The 18,367-nt window shown below is 52.7% G+C and overlaps 1 protein-coding gene and 1 non-coding gene across 2 annotated transcripts; one reads left to right on the top strand and one right to left on the bottom strand.

The window, feature by feature from the left end:
• Positions 1–2,156: 2,156 nt before the first annotated feature.
• On the bottom strand, positions 2,157–10,212 carry LOC110082758 (protein L-Myc). The gene is made up of 2 exons (XM_020800597.3): positions 9,404–10,212; positions 2,157–4,223 (listed from the first exon to the last, which is right to left on the bottom strand). The coding sequence occupies exons 1-2, from the start codon at positions 9,867–9,869 to the stop codon at positions 3,643–3,645; spliced, it is 1,047 nt and encodes a 348-aa protein (XP_020656256.3). The 5' UTR covers positions 9,870–10,212; the 3' UTR covers positions 2,157–3,642.
• Positions 10,213–16,261: 6,049 nt separating this feature from the next.
• On the top strand, positions 16,262–16,449 carry LOC140702114 (U2 spliceosomal RNA). Its single transcript, XR_013538534.1, has one exon. It is a non-coding gene; the product is annotated as a U2 spliceosomal RNA (small nuclear RNA).
• The last annotated feature ends 1,918 nt before the right edge of the window (positions 16,450–18,367 follow it).

Genomic DNA, 18,367 nt, shown 5'->3' with positions numbered 1-18,367 from the left:
AACACACATCTTTCGCCATGGCAACAAGGGGAGCAGGGGACCCTGTATGAAAAGTAGGCGAGATCATTGGAGGAGACAGGATTAGGCCTACCTCTCAGGCAACATGGTGGCACAGCAGTTTGATGAACCCAGGCATGAACCCACCTCCCATTCAGCCTTTTGGCAAGATGATATGAAATGGGCATGATCCTTTTCCTCACCCGTGTTGCAGAAATTAAAATGACATCATTCTATAAGGGAGAAATGCTTCTCCAGCAAAACCTCTATTGTTATTATTTTAAAGACAGTGTAAGATGTTACGGAGGTTGGATTCAAACTGGGCTTCACATGTACATATCTGCACAGACTCTCACTGGCTTGAGGGCTGGTCATATTACGGAAAAATCTGTGACCTGGCTTTGTTGCTAAAACGCTGACCCTGAATCTTGTTGCCATCGCAGCCAGCGCAAGCACAGCTCCAGGAAAAAAAATGTGTTTTTGAAAGGCCCGCAACTGAGCATCCACACAGCGCTCCACTCCCTCCTTCCACAGAAATGTCTCTATAAACAGAAGCTGTAAAGCAGTCATTGGGAGTTAAATACGATCAGTAATTGCTCTAGGTTTCTTAGGAGGCGTCCCTTTCAGTTGTGTCATCTTCCTTTGGAGAAGCCAGAGAACTCTTGGAAGTCCACAGGTACGTGACCGACCGACCTCTTTCGCAACACGACCTACCCTCTCCATAACCCCATAAAAAGAGGGCCACTTCCACACTTTCTGGACGGTTCCTGCTTTGTTATCTCTAACAGGCTTGGTCGTTGCTGCAAGGCTGGCATTGCAACATGTACTGTAGCCGACCCCTCCCTGCATGACTCAAAAAGGAAGGCCAGAAGTGGAGACAAGTTATAGTAAAAAAGAAACATCTCTGAGCATTCTGCTTTTTAATGTTTTCCATTCAGTGCAGCTTATACAGCAGTGTGTTTTCACATCCTAAGCCTGCAAAGTACCATAAACACAGCCCTGAAGCCTCTAAGGTGGCGTGGCCACTGGCCTCGGGCAGATGCCATCCATCTGATCTGTCCTGCGTGCAGTGCAGGCCAGGCTGGGTTAATTCGGCGGTGGAGTCTGGCCCTGCCCGGCCCTGCCCGGCCCCTCAGAGGTTTCTGTTCCTGAACACAGCGATGGCATTTTCTGTCCCTCCCTGGCCTCACCGCCAGTGCTCAGCTGGATTCCCCCGAAGCCCTGCTCTAGGTGACAAAAACCTCACCCCTGCTTTGGGCCAAATGGCAGGAAAAAGCCACAGCAATTTATTCTCTCTCTCTTCCTCTCTCTCTCTCTTTTCAATGCATTTAGTTTAGGAACATAAGGAAACAGGGAGAGGGCTCAGTCTGGCCACCCAGCCGTGAAGCTCGGAGGGGAGGGCTGGCGAAGGAATGCAGGCGCACACCTCCACTGCTGCATTGTGGGAGTCCAGGCACGCCAAAGCCAAAGGGCCACCCACCCACCGACCTCTCCTTCCCTCCCTCCCTCCGGCCAGCCCCACGCCTTGCCCTCCAGAGAGACAAAGGAGGTTAAGTGGGGGAGATTTGCAGGCAGGAGAGGGTGACCCCAGCCAGCTCAGCCAAAGCTGGGAAGGAACTGGCCAGCCAGCAGAGAGGAAATCTCTCTCTCTCTCTCTCTCTCTTTTTCTCTTGCGCGCGCACCCACACACACATGCATACAATCACACTCACCCTCCTCTTTTTGGGCGGGAGGGAGGGGTTTAGGAGGACACTCCCAGGCACAGCCATTTGGGAGTAAGCCTGAAATGCAGAGGCGTTCGAACATGCACAAGGCTGCAAGGCACACGTGTGCACACACACCATGCGAGCCCCATATGCCCCACAGGCCTTTTGTTCCCAGGAAAAGGGTGTGAGCCATGGCGTAGCTGGAAAGGGAGGGCTTGCATACAGCCAAAACTTTACAACCCCTCTTCAGCCCTACCCATTAAAGGACTCCCCCCCCCCCCCGCTGCCCTGGTTAGGAAGGTTGCCTTCACCCGAAAGGAATGACACCCCCACCCCCAGTTCGTAATTCTGCTGCTCTCTCTTTGTCGGGTGCTGGAACCAGCTCCTCACTCCAGAGGAACATTTCCAGTCTTGCCACAACTCGCTGTGGGTCACCCCAAACAGCCACAACAGTTTTGGTGCCCTTGCTCTCATGCTGGTTTATTTAAACAATTTTAAAAAGGGGAGAAAGGGAAGAAAGCAAGAACTTTACAAATCAATGTATAAAAAAGGTATAAAAATACAGTTTATATATATATATATATTTCTTTAAAAGCCATTCAGTAGAATGAATCAGGCAGTCACAACAACAGATTCCAAGACATAGAAGAACCCAAAGTCAGCCACTGTGTTGCCCTGAAGAGTTAAAAAGAGAAGAAATGAGGTAAATCAAATCCAAGGTGTTCTCAGTGCATTTCCAGCAAAGTGGGTGGGTGGGTGGGTGGGTTGGGGGGTTAGTTTTCATTTAAAGGAAGGACACTGAAAGAAGTCCAAAAGAAAGTCTCCTACCTACTCCATGCAAAAGTGCCACTGTGTAGCAGAGTCTGGCCACCAGAAGAGGGTGGCAGGATAGGACCCAAGACAATGCTCACCATTTGGCACAAAATGGACTGGGAACATCTCATGCATGAGCTCTCTTGACAGGAATCTACTCCCCACGAGGCTCTGCCCCATTTTAATTAAGATACTGTCAAAACACACACACACATATCCTTCCCCCCAGGAATGAGAGGGGGGGTCTGGTCGCAGCCTAAGAGGTCTAACTGCACCCAGCCCTCCTCCCCCCACTTTTGTCTAGCAGTTGAAATCAAGCAAAGAGCAGGGCAGAGATTTAAACTTTCTCTTAGCACAATGGCCTTCCTTGAACTCAAAGGTGAGTGAAGGGAGCATGCGCGCGCACACACACACACCCATTAAGTTTCAGTGGGAAAGGAAGCCTTTGTATCTAACATAGAAAATAGGTTGAGTGCGCTCAAATCCAGGTCCAGGAACCAACTGGGGGTTGGGGGGGGAGAGATTTTCCCACGGCCTGCCAAGGGCAAGAGGTTCACTGAGGGGGAGTGGCACATGGATTTCAAGTGATCTCTGGCTAGTGTTTGCCACTTAAATCCTGGGCACGGCTACAGAGGTGCAAGACACACAAGGAAAAGGAACGGAGGACCTGTTTGGGTCTGGGGTTTAGAGGGACTCGGGAGGCTCCGTCAGAAATGGGCTTCTGCGGCAAAGGATGTTCCCGGTGAGAAGTGCCAGCGCTCACCTGGTATGACAGACCTCCTCTGCCGATCCCAGCCTGAACAGAGGACTGCTCGGGGACCCTCGCTTTTCTCTGAGGACCTGCAGTCTCAGGAGCCAAAGCCCACCCACCCCCAACCCCACAAGCCATGCTGAGCCTTTCCTTCTCTGCCCCAGGGCCCATCCCGCTCGGCCCCTGCAGGAGGAGATGAGGCCGGAGACGCCACCCAGAAGCACTGCGAGTGGGGAGGCGGAGGATGGACCGTACGGGAACACCAGCGGCAGTGCCATTTGGGGAAACGCCCCTCTCAAAGGTCCACAACCAAAACCAAAGAGCCCGAAAAGTGCAGGTTAGGCTGAAAAGCGAGTTCGGCGCAGGTCTCGGAAGCTAGCGCGCGCCTTGCAGGTGAGAAATCCGTTTCAGCAGCTCGAGCTGGTGGGACTTCAGAAGCTTCTTCTCTGCCACCATCTGCTGCTCGTCCTGGAGCAGCGACCGCAGATACTGGGAGGCTTTGCTCAGGACCACCACTTTGGGGGTTTTGGAGCAGGTCGCCAGCCCAGGGACCTGGTCCCGGAGGGCCAGGAAGCGGGAGCGAAGGTCATTCCGTCGCTTGCGCTCCAGGTAGTTGTGGTTCTTCCTCTTGGTGGCGTCCTCACTGTCCGAGCTAGGAGCGCTCCCTGGTTTTAGGAGAAAAGACTCTGAAGAGAACCTCTCCACCGCTCGCCCATCGTTGCTCCCATCCTCTTCCTGCCGCTGCCGCTGCTGGGGGACCTTTTCGAAAGCGCCCTCGCAGGAGAACCCCTCAGAAGGGGAGCGTGCAGCGTAGTTGTGTTGCTGCTGGTGGATGGAGATGTGGAAATGCTTCATGCACGGATCTAAGGGGTCGGCCCGGATGGTGATGGTCATGGGCTTCCTCACCCCCAGAGACGGCCTCTTCTCCACGGTGACCACATCAATTTCTTCCCCTTCTGGATGCAAATGAGAAAACACAAAATAAGCCGTTACGGTTTTGCAATCCTCACCGCCTGTTCCTGAGGCAAAGAGGGAGCTAGCGCACATGCTGAGACGGACGCAGCTCATATCTCTGGAAAACTGCAGGGCAGAGACGCTCGAAGGGACGGGCCCTTTTGCTTTGTAGTGAAAGACCAGCATTTCACTCGAGGCAGAGGAGTGAGCAAGAAAAAGAAAAAAGAGGGACAAATCTTCAAACAGAAACCGCTCTGAAACTCCAGAGGACACGAATTGTTCACAGGATCCTAACGACGCAGACCGGGGTCTTACTCCAAAAGGAAACTTATTCATACGGGCATGGTGGACGAAGGGTGGACATTTTTACCCCCTTAGACTCCACCTCTTCTGTCCTGCCAAGCCGCTTCTGACTAGGCAGGCGAACTGTTTAAGGAATTGCCTGAAGAGTCCCACTCCATGGCTGAACAGGGATTTGAACCCAGTTATCCCAAGTCCTAGTCCAGCACGTTACCCACCAATCCACACCATCTCTCTCTACCTTGGTGATCCCTAGAAATCGGATAGTGACAACTCAAACCTTGTTTGGGGGGGAGAGTGCTGGGAGATAAAACCTTCACAGACTTATTCAGGCTGCAAAGATGTGGGTTCTGGTATTCAACTCCAGACGAATTCTCAACCTACCACCACATCTGGGGTACATTATGACCCTCCCATCTTCCCCCCCCCCCAGACCTGGGCCAGCAATGACTTTGGATTTCCAGATAAACCCCCTTCGTTGAACACTGCAAAAAAAGAAAAAGAAAAGTCACCCTTATAGAGGTCTAAGCCAAACCCAGGGGGTGACAACTGCTAGGAGCTTGGTTCTAAAGTCAAGAGAAAACACTTTGAACCATCAGCATAGACATGTAAGCCTCCATCCAGATAGATTTGGGATTCTAATGCAAAATGGGCATCGGTCGGGCATGGCTGCACAAACACCAAGTGAAAAGCCACCCATTGATATTCACTTCACAGATGAGAAAATGCTGAAGATGATGAGAGAAGTCACTGAGCTCAGGGTGAGTCACGGCAGAGATTTTTTTAAGAATTCACAGGGGTGTTTCCTGTTGCTTCTCTGCTGGGAGTGAAAAGCCTTGGCCGGTTTGCCCTTCATTAAATAGTTCCCTGATCCATTTAATGTGCCCCCTCCCCCTGGAGCGTCAGGTACAGCCTCACCCATTAAGCCTCCTCCTTCTGAGAAAACTGCTAGATCTCCTTTTTGGAGTGAGCAGCTCCCCCTCAACAAGACCGTTAAGAACGGAAAGATGGAGAGTGGTCGCCTTCTGTCCTAGAGGCCTGATCTGGGGCGACCCACCCACGCAGTCTCGCTTCGCATCTGTGCCGCAGATCAAACCCCAGCCTCAAGCTGGCGGCGCTGGAAACTTGGCTTCCCTGGTGAGGAGAAGCCTGGGCGTTCTCCTCTCCAAGCTGTACTCTGCTCACCCCTGCACGGAGAGGAGAGAGTTCATCACTCCCTCTCTGGAAAGGGAAACCTTGAGGGTCAAGCCCTTGCCACCCAGTGGCAACTGACATGGGGACAAAAAGCTCAGCCCATTAAGAAATTCCAAGACTCTCCCCCACCCGCAAACAAAGGAAGATGCAGGGCAGGGGGCTAGCCAGGAGCAAAACGTTAATGCTGAGGACCTCTTTCCCGCCTCCTGCCTGCCTCCAGTCTCTTCCCAGAATCTGCTGGAATTGTAAATGAAGTAAGGGGGAAAGCTGGCCTTCCCCCCCCCCGCCGCCCCCTCTCCCCACCCGGTGCCCAGAAAAAGGCAATGGAAGGAGGAAGGACCCCTAAGAAGTTTTGCTTAGAAGGCTTGTCCAACCTTCCTCAAAAGGCACCCATCATGCAGCTTCCATCCCTCCAGCGCTCCAGAGGGGCCTTTAGGAAGAGGAAGGTTTTACAGGAAAAGGTTACGGCTGTCCAAGACAGGAAGGGCAGCCAGAAGGACAGAAGGGGAAGCTCTGAACTCACAGCCTGCAGAAATCAAAGTTTCCCTTCAGCAGTATGGAGGGGTGTGTGTGAAATCCACCCGTTGGAGGTTTTCTGACATGAAACATGAGTTGTGGCTTTTAAAGTTACAGCTGAGGAAGCTGTGGATTGGATCTCAGACCCCAGAACTTCACACCAGGTGGCACGTTGGGGGGGGGGACGGACGGACGGACGGACACATTGCTTGTGGCCATGGTGTCCAGGAGCTCCTGCAGCAACACTCCTGGTTCTTTCACTCCACACGGAGGCCCAAAAAGGGTGATCTTCAGTGGACAGACAGGGTGGGAACGCATAAACTCTACCAAGTCCACAGGATGAGGGGATCACCTCATGCAGACCCTCCAGATGGCAAAAATCTCTGCCCATTCACTTCTGGGTTCCCAGCCCGCTGGCAACTGCCCAATGGCAAGGTTCAGAAAGCGGCTGCTACCTCTCTTCCTTCCCTCATTGGCTCACCACCTCGTCACTCACCGGGCAGCCCTCCTTCCTACGCCGGCTCACATCTGTTGCTTTTTTGTTCCAGGAACTAAAGATGCGTCTGGGAAGCCACCGTGGCTGAAGGGGCCTGGCTGTGGTGGAGTCCTGGTCACTCCCCCAGCGTGTAATTAAGATCCAAGCCCCCAGCCCAGCCCCTTCACTAAGCAAGATTAAGCCTTTTCGGAGACCTCTCCGATAACGTAATTAATTTTTATACCCAATTTGCTGCCTCTCCAGAGCCCTGTTTAGCCTTGTGGTGTCAAAAGCAGCCCAGATCAGCCGCGGATTCAGCCCGCAGACCAGCAGCAAGCCAGGGCCATGGAAAGCATGCTTCTTCCGAGGCTGCGTCCCTTCTCCAAGGGGACAAGGCCCCCAACGCACGCACGCACGCTCCAGTTTAATTAGGGTGTGTTGAACAAGCCCCCCTTTTTGCCACTTCGTTGCTACGAATAGACTGAGAAGGCTTTTCATCATTATGGAAAGCAATACTCCAGGGCACACGGGGCAGCCCGCTCGAGCGATTTGGCAGAATAATTCAGTCCCGGAACAAACTACCAGGTGGGATCCAGAGGGGGCACAACAAGCCAGCCAGCTCCTCTAACGAACGCTTCTGAAGTGTGTCTGGACACAGAGGCAGCCCTAAATCTGTGTCTAGAACAGGTGATGTGAAGTTACACTCCCCCATCTGCAAGAGGGGAAGGCCAAGGACAAAAGGGGGCAGCGGTAGATTTGGGAAAGAAGGCAGGAGGAAAAAAGAAACTCTGGAACTCTTCTGGGAAGGGGGGAAGGGGCTTGGGGAGGGGGAGAAAAGAAGAAAAGCCTGGCCAAGCAGGCGTCAAGCCTCCAGTCCAGCAAGAAGGAAGTGATGTTGCCTGTCCGTTCATGGTGGTCTCCAAAATCCTCATGCAAATCACTGGGCAAACACTTTCTGGTGGAACCCCACACCTGTTTGTACTGCTGGAGAGCTCAGTGGTCTCGGGCTGCAGAGCCACAGGTTGGGAGTTCGATTCCCCACTTGTGCCTCCTGCGAGAAGAGTCAGCCTGGGTGGCCTTGGGCCAGCTGAACAGGAGTCCCAGGGCAACCCCGGAAGAAGTGGGAAACACTTCTGAGGACCCTCTACCTGGAAAACCCTGGAAAGGGTCACCGTAAGTCAGAATGGTGCATGATTAAACTGGCTGGACAGCTCAGCCGTTTTAGGTCTCCAGCTTGGATCCAGAGGCTGGCAGTTCGATTCCCCGCTGGGCGTCCTTGACGTGGGCTGAACTGGATGATGCATAGGGTCCCTTCCAGTCCTGCAGCTCTAAGGTGCTAATAATGATTGTCCTGTGAAGAAGGCCCATTCAGTCCCAAGGGGGGGTTCTTGTTCGGTGGGGGGGGGGGTCTGGGGACTTCAGCCCCAAAGTGCATCCTAGTACAAGCTTATTCCTCTTTCTTCTGACAGCTGGACCTCTTAAAAATCTCAAGGGGTTGACAGACCTCCCAAAGAAGGGAGGGGAAATGCCTCAAGGAAACTGTCAAAAACTTAAAAGATGGGGGGGGCGGGGACGTTCAGCTTTTAGAGGAATCCTGCTGGCCTCCAAAGCTCACCTGTTTGGGTTGTTTTAGTGGCCTAAGGGAGATACAAGCCATCTCTCTCTCCCTTTGGGATTTTGTACCGTACAAGGACTGCCTTTCAGAAGATCCAGCCAGAGGACCCCTCCAGAGAGTCAAGGATCTTCAGGTGCTCAGGAAACGGGGCTGGGCAATTTTCTTCACCGTGCCTAAGGATCAGGCTTCATTGGCCTGCACGCCCCCCCCCCCCCCCGGACTCCAGCAGTCTGCTAGGGCTGGAATACTCAGGCATCCTCGAGAGACCCAGCCTTCACCCCCTATGGCAAGCAGGGTCGCCACTCTGTCTTTCCAGCACCAGCAGGAAAGGGACCCCCGTTCTAGGTGGGTTGGAGCGCCCAGACAAAGCCCCCCCCCCGGGTTGAAAGCCTTTGTGTGGTGCAAGATGCCCGCGCGGCAAGCCTCCAGCCCGGAGCGGCTCGGCGCACCAGCCCTGCCGCCCTTCGTCCAACCCTCGGCCTCCTGTTTCCAATTTCCTGGTCTGTCCTTCGCCTTGCCCAGCGATCATTCCCGAAGCACAGAGGGAGATCCAGGGCGCTTGGAAGGTTCCCGGGCTGCCTCCAACGGTGCCGCGGGGTTCCCCGCCCGCCCGGTCTTTTTTTGGGGGGGGGAAGAAGGAAGGCTTTTTGAACTGGTCCATACTGGGGGATGTCTGGTCTCGCTGGGGCTGGAGAGGAACTGAACTGGAGGAGGAGTAGGAAGCCGGCGGGCTGGGGCTCGCCAAAGTGACGCAAGGGCCGGGAAACTTTGGAAAGTTGGGCTCGGCCGGGAGGGGGAAGGAGAGGGAGGACGCGGCGGGGCGCTTCCTCGCGAAAGTGGCATCTGGCTCTTCTTGCGCAAGCCGCCCGGGCGCCTCCTTCCCCGGTGGGCAGCCCCCGAGGGAGCGCCGGCAAGGGGCAGGAGGCGGCGGCGGATCGAGGGCGGGAGGAGGGGGAATGATGCGAGGCAAGGCAAGGGGCAAGCGGGCCTGTCCATCGCCCGCGCCGCAGGTCTCTCCCGACGGGAGACGGGAGCCGAGCTGCCCCCCTCGCGCGCCTCCGTCCGCCCCGTCGCGCCCTTACCCGAGTCGCTGGGGCTCTCGGAGCCGGACGAGGCCGGGATCTTGCCGTCAGCCGGGGCGCCTCCTCCTCCTGCTGCTGCTGCGGCGGCGGCGCCGGGCCAGGCGAAGACGGCGCCGGGGGCCACGCACTCGCCCCCCGCCAGCCCGGGGTCGTGCGCTCCGGCGGGCGGCGGCAAGGCCGGGGCTTTGGCGCCCGCCTTGGGGCCCGGGGCCTTGTCCAGGCGGCCGGACAAGCCGCTCCACATGCAGTCGCGCAGCACGAAGGCGCTCAGGTTGCCCAGCCGCCCCCCGGCCGCCTCCTCGACGGCGCCCGCGGGCTGGGGCGAGCCGGGCGGGCTGGCCAGCAGCTCGAACTTCTTCCAGACGTCTTCGCCGGGCGCGCCGGAGCGCAGCAGGTCCTCGCCGGGCGCCTCGCGGTGGTCGTAGAGGAAGGGCGGCTGCAGCAGAGGCAGCGCCTCGGGCTCCATGGCCGGCCCCGCGCCCGACGCCTCCCGCCGAAGCCCGGCTACAGTGGAGGCCTCCCCCGGCCCCGCGGAACTCTCGGCGCGCGTCGGTGCCAAGCGCAACGCGCGTGCTCGCGCTGCGCAGCGGAGGAAACCCCCTCCCCGGGAAGGCGCCTACATCTCCCCAGGATCCCTCCCCTCGACCCGGCGGGGGCTCAAGCGTGCAGCAGGCGAAGCGCCTCGCCTTGCGCCCGGGCCGACTAGTGAATGGGTGGGCGAGTGGGTCGGTGGCGCTCCCAAGGCGCGACGCCCGGCCGGATCCTTCCCGGGACAACAGCGACTCAGCCGCGCTTCGGGCGCGCATTGTTCGCTCGCCCCTTTTATAGCACTCTCGGGAGCTCCGCGCTCCGCCTGCGCCAGGGAACCGACCAATGAGAGGCGCCCGATTTGCAAAGTGGGAGGGGGACCCCCTTCCCACCTCCCCCTCCCCGCCCCCTCCTAGTTCCCCTCGCTGGACCCCCCACCCCCCACCCCTCCCGGGAGAGAAGGAGGAAGCGCCGTGCGGTCCCCGAACCGCGCGGTGTCGGGGTCCTGGACCCACTTGGAAACCTTGGTGCCCGATCCTATTAACCAAAAAAGAGGGGGGGGGGTCTGGTCTTGGAAAGTGCTTTGCGGGGGGATCGTTGGGGTTGAGCTACCACTCCCAAGGGTCCTGGGAAGCGTAGTCCTAAGAATTAGTTAAGTCTCCAAGCAATTTCTACGACTGCAGTAACCTGAAGGGGAAAGGGAGACTTTCCCCAGCGTGGGTAAGAGCCGTTCCTTTTTTAAAAAAATCTTCGGATGCTGAAGCTACTGGGGGGCTACCGAGGTAGGGCTTGGGCTGGCCAGGAGGCGGACGCCGGAGAAAACCCCGGTGTGCGGGAGAGGGCTCGCCTCAGATTGGCGCTGGTGTCCTGCGGGTGGGTCGTTCAGTCACTAAGAGCGAAGACCGTCCAGGACGGTACGTAGTCACAACATTTCAGCACTTTCTACATTTATTTACTCCGCCCGGAGCCCTTTTGCACAGATCAGAGACGTCGCGTCCTTCCTCTATAGAAATCTGAAAGTTCCTCCCGGAGATCTAGAGGTGGAAGGGAAGGGGAGGCAAAACAGGGCCCTTTTCCTCCGGAATCCATCCAACTATCTTCCTATTTTATTTCATTTTTATTTGATCCTCTTAGCTTTCGCCCCGAGAAACGGTGCTGTGCCACTTCGAAGCTGACCCCCAGCCCAGCGCACAGAACCCGGCTGGGCTGAGACTCAACGCCGGTTGTGGATTCCTCCCCCCCCCCCCCCCGACCCGGCCGCCCTTCCTTTTATACGATGTCCTGTGACAACCTTCGGGGGGGGGGGAATGGTTTAGCGCGAGAAGCTGGACGGCGCCTCTCTCTGGCCAATACCTCCATCCTCTGGTGACTTGTGGGTATTGCCCCACTTTTGACGAAGCCTGGCCCTGGAGAAGGAGGCGGTGGGAAACCGGGGTGTTTCTGCCTCCCTTTGGGCACCTCGAACAATTCCGTGGAGAGCAATCCAGTTGTTGGGAGTAAATCCCGGGGGTCTAGAGGGTGGGACGCCCATGAGGAAGGGGGAGCGTCTTTGTCTGGGTCGGTAATCCTGGAGGGGGCTTTGAGCTTCCTTCGCTGGGTCATCAAGCCGCCCGCCGACCTGCCAGCTGGCTAAACCTCTAAACCCCTTTGCCACAAATCCATGACTGGTCTGGGGAAAGCACGGCGCGCGGGGAGGGGGGGGGGAAGAGGAGCCAGGTCTGCTATCACGCTCTGCCACTTTCAAACCACACCCCTTTCTCTCCCTCCCCCCCCGCTCCCCCTATGAGCATTTGCGTGCATGTAGCTGCCCTCCTGCCCTCCTGGAAGAGTTTTCACCTGCATGCCGAGGTCATGAAATGGGAGAAGAAGATAAAACAGAAAAGAAACAGGACCAGGACCAGGACCGGGGGTGGGGGTGGGGAGTGGGGTGCTGGTGCTAGTGGTGCATTACTGGACCACAAAAACATCCATGTGCTTGTTACATGGCTCAGATGGGGAGAGCAGGAAAAGAGAAAAGTCTGGAATTTATCCTGGCCAGAAGCTTACATTTCCGTTTCTGCTATTCCAGGAGCAAGGTGGCTCTTCACTTTGTAAAGAAAGGATCTGATAATGGGCTGCTCTGCACCTGTATATGCATGCACTCAGTGGGTAGCTCCCGGGCTTAGGCATCTGGCTGACGAGCCAGAGGTTGGGAGTTGGTTTCGCCCTTGTTGCCTCCTTGGCAGGGTCAGAACTTGATGATCCAGAGGGTCCCGTCCAGCTCCGCAGTTCTAAGATGATGATGACCACATCTGCTGGAAAGTGACACCTGCTATGGATGTTTCGAAGCCACATGGTGCAGGAGTTATTGAGAGAAATGTGTGGACCCCTCCCCTAAGGCTACCTTAGCAACCCTTGACATTCCCCAATTTGCAATTGCCATGTTATCCCTCCCCTCAACCACCCCACTTTAAGGGCGGCGCCCAGTTCCTTCCCCTCCACATTCATCTGCCCAAACAGGAAATAGTTAAGGATGGGGGAGATTTTGCGCAGGAAGACTGAGCACATAGTCCAGCTTCCTTTCTGTCACAGGGCTTGGGTGCCAGTCCCCTTCTCATCCTGGTTGTCCTCCTGGGAACTTGCTCCAGTTTGTTGGCATCCTTCTTAAAGTGCCGTGTCCAGAACTGGACCCAGGACTCAAGAGGAGGCCTAACCAGTGCAGATGATGTTCCTGGCATGTGTGAACTGGCTCTAAATTTGCCTGATAGGAGAGTCTTCTTCATTATGAGACATCCTTCCCAGGGTTACATGGGAAAAGGAGGAGATGTTTGTGGGTGGCAGTGGGGTCCGTTGACTCCCATCTTATGGAGACAGTGAACCTCTTCTGAGTTTTACCCTGAACTTTAGAGAGCTATCCAAGGTCCTGAATGCGCGCACACACACACACACACACACACACACACACACACACACACACACACACACACACACACACACACACACACAACACACACACACACACACACACACACACACACACACACACTGACTGGACCAGCACCTTGGAAAGATTCGGTACCTTTCACATTAAAACCCTGGCATGGATTCAGAGCTCTTTAAAACTGGAGTCACAATCCTCGACTGGTGGGTAGTAGATTAAAAAAATCCCTCCCTCCCTCATGTGGACTTTCAGGAACTAAGTTGCTGGGATTCTTTCATACTGTCAAGCAGTTCACTGTGAACATATTTTAAAAATTCATTGCCTTTTTTTCTACTTTTGGAAAAAGGATTTTCAGAAAAAAAACCTTACTTTTTTCTTACAGCAGATGTAGACAGAAAGCAGCCCAGGAGCCGCATGTGTGCCCCTGATGTCTCCTCGCTGGGCAGAATTCATCCCAAAAGTGTTATTTTTCTATTTGTGGCAACTCCAGGAGTGGTGATTTTGAAGGGGTGGGGAAAAGGTTACTATGCTCCCAATTTTTCCTCCAAAACTCAAAACCCACAAAAATAGAACTACCTAGATCAGATTTCCAGCAACCTTCAGCTTTGTTTTTGTTATGAAGTAATTTGGTAGGTTTGGGGAGTGAAATATTGAGCTCTGGGGTGGGGTGGGTCTCCAGAGTCGCTCCCACTGGTCTGATGTCAATAAGGCAGTCCAGAGAAGGAGATATCTGCTGGAAAAGCAGGCTAGATCAGAAGCACAGCAAGCATCAAATGCTCGTTTCAGCCCCCAAACCATTTAACCATGCATGGATGTGCTCCACAGGTATAGCACTGTTTTCAGTGGGGTCTGGAGGGTGACCCCGCTTGCATTGAGGGACAGCTAGGTGGCCCTTTGGTATCTGTCATCTCTACTCAGAGGGACTGCTGGATCAAGGGTGAGTCTCAAGAAAAGAGTTAATACCTGGTTTAACCGCGAGGTGTCAATGTTAGGTTTTAAGTGAAGGCAAGTAAAATACTGTAGTGTCTGGAAAGCAGGGAACATTTATGGACATCTAAACTAGAATTAACATTCACACTCACTTGCACACGCCGAGCACTAACATTAATAAATATTTATTTTATAAAAGAGTAATGGAAGGAAAGATGGAAAGACACAAAAATCTAGAGAAAATTGCAAAAGGCAGATGACTCTTTTGCTGCTACAGACCAGGGACATTGCAGTGTTTTCCAATGTCCTCTTGAGCCCTTTCCCCCTTCCTTTTAAAAGGTTATGTCATCTCCGTCTTTTCCTCCCTTTTGCCCCAAGTTCATGGGAAGGATATTTCCATATAGTTGTGTTTTCTTTAAATATTTTTTTGTGTCCATCATCCATCTGTTGGACCCCATGATGGTTAGAACACAGCTGTAGGTCTAGCATTCAGTGAGTACACGCTGGAGGAAGTTTTAATTGTGGTTCAGAGCTCTGTTCCTTAACCACCATGCTATTGCACCATCATGTACATGGCAGCACATGGCCATCTCCATACAGGCAGTGTTTTCCCTTGAGACCTAAGAGGTGCCATTGGGTGGATGTTATGGCTCCGAGGCAAACAGCATTTGGGTGTGCTTTGTCTGAAAAGAATCATATCAGCGCATAATGCTGTGAGTCAGATATAGATTATTTGAATAGCCTGTTTGAATCAACATTAGGTTTACATGATAAATCAGGAAGACATAATTCATTGAAACATGGCAAAATCCACATGGGCATGATACTTTTATGGGGCCAACCAAAAAAGTCACATCAGCATGTGCATAATGGCTGTGGCCCCTCTGTTTTCACCCAGCAAGGCGTTGCAAAAAGAAGCTGGGGGCTTGATTTTAAACCCTTGCATTCTGCATGCTACCTGCAGATAGCAAGGTCTAAAGACCAACCCTTCCCCTTTCCCCACCATGCTTATTTTTGTGCCAGCTTGATTGGCAAAGAGATTAACCTTGAAAGTTGGTGCACCTTTTTGTTTCTTTTTTGATTGGTCTAATAAAGATATCAATCGCACCAGCCTGGATTTTGGAATCTGCTTTGTGCCAACACAGCTACGGCTTCTTTTACATCTGAAAACACAAATAAACGTCTTTCCCTGCTCCTTGTTAAATTAGGGGCATTTTCTGATGCTGACTCGGGTTCAGCATTGGGGGCCTGCTGCTCCCCCCGCCTCCCCCAGAAACTCAGAGTTTCTGAGTTGTTCACCTTGCCTCCATTCCTCGCTCTGATGCAGTTGCTCAGCTGTTGCTCTCTTATAATAGGTGGATGACACCCCTGCAGGGTTTATTTCTGATATCTCACCCTCAGCCTTTGAAACTGTTCCAAGCCTAGGTTCCTCTCAGCTGCAGCCACTGACGTAGTAAGAAGGGCTGCTTTGGCTTTTTAATTTTAGTCGACCAACCCTCTCACCGGTGAAAATCTTCTTGTTCACCATGTCACCATTTCTCTCTGCTCTCTGCCATATTTTGTTTACACCTAAGAGCTGAAAACTCATGGCCACTCAGAGGTTGTCAGTGAAAAAACATCTGCCAGAAAGAAAGAAAACATACTTATTCCTAGAGATGGAGGTAGCATTTTGAACGATGACTCCTGGACTATGCCAGCCCAATAGCCGGTGAACTTCAAGGCTGGAGTATTGTGGGGCTGTAGTAGAAACAATCAAAACTGAACTTGCATTGGAAGCAGAAATGATGAAACTGAGGCTGTCCCGTTTTTGGCATATCATGAGAAGGTAAGATTCTCTGGAGAAGACAATAATGCTAGGAAAAGTTGAAGGCAGCAGGAAAAGGGGAAGACCCAAGATGAGATGGACTGTAAATGAGCCTCAGCCTTAAGTTTACACGAGCTGAGCTGCTGAGGACGGGACATTTCGGAGGTCCCTCATTCCTAGGGCCTCTGTAAATCTGAGACAATCTGACAGCATGTAAGAAGAAGCAGCAGCAATTAATAACTTTCCTCGTTTCTGAATGTTTTACCATCATGGTGTTGGGTTCCCCACAGCATATCTGAAATACATTTTTTAAAATATATATATATACACATTTTTGTTTACAAGAACACCAGTTTAGTTTGGGAAGAGCAGCTTGAGTTTCTGGTGTCTTAAAAGTAGAGCACCTAATGCAGCTGAGAGGGAAATCTCTATGACCAGAAGGTGAGAGAAACCTTATGCTGGGCATTGCAGGCGCCGGCTGGATTCACACTGGGGTGGAGTGAGGTATCTGAGCCTCCTCTGAGGTTTCTCCTCTCTCCATCTGACACGGTTGTAACTTCAACATCAGGAGCCAACATATTAGCTATTCCTTAACCATTGAAAGAACTGATTGAAAGACTCGGAAATCTGATGCCACAGTCAGGGAATTTTGGAAAATGAGGATGATAGATCTGCATCTACTTCTTGGCCTTTTGGCTAAGATCAAGTGTAGTATGTATCTGTTGACTGGGGGATCCTGGGGTTTGTAGTCCAGAAGAAGATCATTTACAATCTTTGCTATTCTTGGAAAACATCTTGCTTTCAGTGTATCCCCAGGGTATTTCCCTGACTGCACTAAATAACGTCACAACAAGCTAATCCTTTTCCGAGCTCTGAAGTTGGAATTCTCAAATGTTTCTGTGCACAACAAATTTTTGCAAATTATTCCACCCAACAGTTCAAGATTAGGAAAAAAAAATGTCTCTTTGTTCAGGAAATAAACATTGATAATAGTCTTGCAGGGGACAGACAATGCATGGTCAGAGATACTCTGCCTGTATGTCATTGTATTTCTTTGTTAGGGAAAATCTTTATTTCAATTCTGGGGGAATGCACTCTTCATGCATGGAGCAGTTTCAGCACCATTAATGCTGGCAATGCGGCCATGTGAGAAGGTCATTTCAGCCATTATCATCCGATGGACAGAAGTGTGGCAGAACAGACATTGCTAAAGCACTGAAGCAGCCTATGTACACATAGCCAGCACCACCAAAATATCAGAGCACTATTTATTTATTTATTTTATTTCTATGCCGCCCACTCTGAACTGTGGCAAAGCAGCATCTCAATGGCTTCTTTGATACCAGTTCCCAGTTAGACTGGAGAAAACTGGTTCTAGCCCTAACTCATGGCAGACAAGGGATGCACTAAGATACGAAAGAGAGAAACAGGTGACTGAGCACCCCTCAAGCACAGAATCTTGCTTCGAACAATGCTCATCTAGAAGCTTCCTTCCTAGGAAAAGAGCTCCATCTCACTCAGAGGGATACGGTCACAGAAATTCACACTTTCATTTCTTCCTGATTTGACTGCCACAATGTGCTGCATACGGGGTTGTCCTTGAATGATATTTGGAAGGTAGACCTAAGTACAGCTACTCTTGTCTGTTGTGTTCCTTAGAGACCATGTATCAGTGGTACCTGGTCTCTAAAGGACACTAACTGCACCACTTTCCAAACTTAATACAAAGTGCTGTCTTCGATCTAGGAAGCATCACAGAGCCAGGAGGATATCTGAAAAGCATCTGTCCTGGTAAAGGCTCGCCTAGAATTTGAGATCTTCAGTGGATGTTCTAATAACTAATAATCAGGGACTGCAAAGCTGACTGTAGCTTATGGCAACCCTGCCAGGGCTTTTCAAGTATAAAGAGCTCACAAGTTCCTACCAGTCTTCCCTCTTACTATGGGCAGTCCTGGACCCCCCACCACCACCTTGCCCAAGGCCAAACACATGGAAGGGCATGTAAACCCATCATCCACAGTAGGTGACCTCAGCTTGTCCCTCTTCTGGGAGAAACGATATTCCAATTCCTGGCCGCGGGGACTCCAACCAACCCATGGAGCTGCACAGTAAAAGAGGCCCTGTGCGGCCCATTAAAAATCAGATTAAATGAGGTTCGGTTGGGCTCCACCACTAAGCTTCCAGTCGAAAAACACATGATTTGTCCGGGGTTTTGGTTTTGGAAATCGGTTTGAATTTGCTTTTAAGGAATGCATGGCTTCCGTTTTGCGTTTCTGCTTCAGATTTCTTATGCACTGGTTTGGGGTCTCCAGTAGACTGCAAATCACTATATAAATACTAAATGCAAATCATGAACGCTTTGCAGGTAAATAATTCCGTTTACTATTTATTAATGACTAAAGCATAATTACTTTGCAAGTAAAACACAAGCACCTTGCATTTATCCCTAAATAAATGTAAACGAATATGAATTAAGCCACCCGTGGGCAATTCAACTGACACAGCCTGGCAACGGAAGGACCTTCCATCAAAGGCCCGGAACGCGAGCCATTTCTCAACACCCCCCTCCCCGCACGAGGCCTCATGGTCTGAGCCTCTCTCCCGGTCCCTCCTGGGAATGGTAGTTCTTCGCCAAGAGCCTCCAGGACAGCCTGCGGAAGTGGGGGCAAACAAAAGACTTCACTTCCCATCAGCCCTCGGGAAGGGGGCGACGGGCGGAAAGAAAGGGGCGGGGCAAGCGCCGGGGTGAGCGTCCGCGCGGCTCCCGCGGTCGACGTTGGGC

Source organism: Pogona vitticeps, chromosome 9 (assembly GCF_051106095.1).
Source record: "Pogona vitticeps strain Pit_001003342236 chromosome 9, PviZW2.1, whole genome shotgun sequence".
Classification (NCBI taxonomy): Eukaryota; Metazoa; Chordata; class Lepidosauria; order Squamata; family Agamidae; genus Pogona; species Pogona vitticeps.
Note: the sequence above shows the minus strand (reverse complement) of the source record. Positions and strands in the feature narration are given on the sequence as shown.